General features: G+C 39.7%; 1 protein-coding gene across 1 annotated transcript in view; it reads left to right on the forward strand.

Moving 5' to 3' along the window:
• LOC117949035 (ceramide kinase-like) overlaps positions 1-2,144 on the forward strand; it is a 13,018-nt gene extending 10,874 nt beyond the window's left edge. Inside the window, exons 12-13 of the mRNA XM_034879024.1 lie at positions 938-1,152; positions 1,253-2,144. Of these exons, the coding sequence (XP_034734915.1) occupies positions 938-1,152; positions 1,253-1,340 (303 nt within the window). The 3' untranslated portion in view covers positions 1,341-2,144. The remainder of the gene's footprint in view (positions 1-937; positions 1,153-1,252) is intronic.
• Positions 2,145-3,790: the final 1,646 nt, after the last annotated feature.

Below are 3,790 nucleotides of genomic sequence, written 5' to 3' on the forward strand. Positions count from 1 at the left end.
TGTGCTCTACAGATAAAGCTGCCTTGTCTTGCCTAAAAGGACTTGATTGAAAGCCATATGAATCATGATTTGATTGTTTTCCCTAGAATACATTTAATTTTTTTTACCAAATATTTTACCTGCATATTCTCTGTATATACGGTAGGGCCCGGAACCACCTGGGACCCCATGATACGATACCGTCACGTTCCTCATATCACAATTTGATGTTATTGTGATTTGAAACATACTGAATAATTACCTTTTTTCCCCTCTTCACTTTTTTTTTTTTTTTTACCAATTTCAAATCTTTTCAAACATCGGTTTCATCTAAAAGGATAAATGTCTCCGTTTGTTCTTCTCACTTTAATGTCATTGCTGCAGAATGGGATTGTCAGGCAGACAAACGGACCAACACAAATATAATAATAGATCGATACTTGGCGTCAGTGTGTCGATACAGTATTGCCACGGAAAACATCGTGATACTATGCTGCATCGATCTCCCCCCCCCTTAATATACGGTACAGCTACTACATCATATCCATTTCCAGCAAAACAGACCAAGAGCAGAAAATCCATTTTAAGTACTTCGAAGTACTACTTCAAATAAAATACATGTCAGACCGACTGACTGACATGTGAAGTACATTCTCTTTAGAAATCAGTTCATTTTTAGAAAAGTCTCCATGATGTATTGTCTCTAGAAGTTTATTATACCCATGGATTGTGAAAGAATCAAAAAGTACCAAAACCAGAACACCTGGTACCGATCCACCTGCTGTCCTCGCTAACTGCCTCGTTCCATCAACCATGTAAATACCGTACATATCCACACTCCTTATATTTCTTTATTTATATGTCTACTCTGATATTTATAATATTTGTGCAACTGTAACACGGACTTTCCCTTCGGGGATCAATAAAGTAGTCCTGATTCTGATTCTGTCCGGGCCAGTTCGACCTGGCGTTTGTTGAGGTCCACCGGGTGCGGCGTTTCCGCTTCACGCCGCGTCACTGCCAGAGCGACTCAGACCTGGACCTGCGGGAGAACGGCAAGCACCAGATCTTCAGCCAGATCTGCCGAGACCACCCGGCCTGCGGCTGCGCCCCCGCCTACAGCAGCTGGAACTGCGACGGCGAGATCCTGAACCACACGGCCATCGACGTCCGGTAAGGAGTCTCTCGCTTTGTTGTTGTCAAATATTAAATATTTTAACCCGGGGGGGGGGGATTTCTCTTTAAAAACACCTTCTCCTTCTTTTAATCCCAGAGTGCACTGCCAGTTCATCCAGCTGTTTGCACGAGGGATCGAGGAACCTAAGGTGTTTGAGGAGCTCCCCAACCCCTGTGCAATATAGACCCACACCCCCGTTGTTCCCCCTTCAGACACTGGAGTCATCGCTCTGTTTCTGGACCACGTCCCCCGTCACTGTGACAATCACCGCGTCCTTCACCAGGAGGCTCCACAGGATTTACCCATCAACCAGTTGTGCTGTTACTCAAAGATCAGCAGTAGGGAAGGAGACATAACGTTACTTTCTAGGTTTGAATATCCACGATTTCCACACACACCGGAAGTGAGGTGTGGTTTCCTTCAATTGTCCTTACCTGCTTTACGTCGATATCTTCTGGAAACTAGAAGCTAATTGTGCAGAAATGGTCAGGACGTTGCTTTACCTGGAGAGTGAAGCGTCACCCTCACAGGTTGCTTGTGTTTTGGGTGACACTTTTGGTTTTGAATGGCTTCTGGGTGTCTGGCACCTGATTTATTTTCACGTAGAGTATTAGACGTTTAGCTTGTTTTCACATTTTGAATAGTTTTTAGTTACACTGAATGCTCAGAAAGGGTCCAGGATTTGGATATATCTGTTACATGCTTTAAGGATGCCAGGCGTCTATCGCCAGTCATTCCAGCAGTCCTGTAATCCTTAGGGGTCACGGGTTAATTGGCATCCATGAAAAGTAGAAAGTAAATCCCCTTCACATGGTGTGTACTTAAAGGGGAAAATAGTGCTGACAGATTTATGTTCCACTGTTGAACTTTCCTTTTCCTTTCGGCTTCTCAATCCTTCGTGTTTCCGTCGTTTTTCAGGAAAACCTGAGCTCATTCTTAACTATTAAAAAAATTCTATTTTTACATATTTGAATTCTCAGCAATTTAGAAGGCTAAAAAATGAACCATGAAAAATCTCAAATCTTCATTTTAGTCACGAAGGTTTTGTGTCAGTTGAGCTGGTCGTGGCTGAGTGAGCTGAACAGCGCACGCATTAATGTCTTAAATGTCTTTAATTTCTGCTCAATATGCAAACGACCTGAGCAACCACAGGACTCAGAGTAAACCATCTGAAAAAGTACTGCTTTAACACAGATGTTTCACTCAAACGGTGCAGATATTCTGTCTTCAAAATCAGCTGCAGTTGTAGCCATAACTTCAATTTTTCTCTCGGTGCAACGCAATCATCTGTCGGGTTTAATTTGTTATGAGAAAACCTTGAGTTAATTGTCTGAAACCTCCACTAATTAATAAGATTCCCATAAAATAAAAACCCAAAAGAATTCTAAAGCAGTGTTTCCCAACCAGCTTCCATCTAGAGCTGGGCAATATATCGATATATCAACATTGTGATATGAGACTAGATATCGTCTTAGATTTTGGATATCATAAAATGGCATAAGTGTTGTCATTTCCTGGTTTTAACCCTTGTGTTGTCTTCCCGTTAACCATGAACTTGTCCTTCTAGGTGAAAATTGAAAATTAACATTTTTTTGTGCTATTCTGATGTTTTTGTAGCATTATCTGAGTTATTTGTAACTTTTTTTCCAGCTTTTGGCGCTTTTTTAAAAACCTGAAGTGGTTTAATAATAGGTTTTACACTTATTCTCAGAATTCATGGTCAACAAACCTCATTTATATTAAATTATACATACGTTTTTAGTTAAAGAAGCAGAAATTACTAATTGTTTTGACTAATAGTTAAGATCTGATGATGTTGAGTGGATCACAGATGGGTAAATGTCCAAGTTTAGTCCGGATACTGTTTTGAAATCATTAAAAAAAGAAAGAAAAATAATTCACATTCTAAAAGATTAAATAAAACATCCAAAAGATTCCATGAAAGTAATCATTATTTTACCTGAAGAGTGTCGTATGGAGTCATCCATGTTTTTTGGGCAATATGGTTGAAATAAATCTATTTTTCTGGTATAAAACACTTTGAAACAAGTCAATTTGACTCGAGGACAACACAAGGGTTAAAGTCTGCATTACAGTACCACTTTGTCATTATATCCACATTACTTATGATTATTTATTAAAAAGGCTCATTGTGTAAATATTTTGTGAAAGCCAAACCAACACTACAATATCAATATCAAGGTATTTAGTCAAAATATGGTGATATTTGATTTTATCCATATCGCCCAGCTCTAGTGGCGTGGCATACTCGACCACTTTGACCACCAGACTGAAATGTCTCAACTAACTATTGGCTGGATTACAATGAAAGCTGGTAGAGACGTCCATGTTCCACTCAGGATGAATTGTAGTAGCCTTTAAATTTATACCTGCAAAGCTAACGACATACCTTATCAGCCTTGGCTGTAGCATGCTAACACACTAAGATGGTGAACGTCTTGGGGGCTAAACGTTAGCATGCTAGCATTGTCATTACAGGGTAGCGCTAAAAAGACAAGGATACTTTTTTGTCGTAATAATGCAAATAAAACGATTTGATCTGAACATCTAACAACCATAGACATGCAACCTGTGACATTGCCTTGTTTTAAGGTTGGGAATCACTGCAATAAA

Source organism: Etheostoma cragini, chromosome 8 (assembly GCF_013103735.1).
Source record: "Etheostoma cragini isolate CJK2018 chromosome 8, CSU_Ecrag_1.0, whole genome shotgun sequence".
NCBI lineage: Eukaryota > Metazoa > Chordata > Actinopteri > Perciformes > Percidae > Etheostoma > Etheostoma cragini.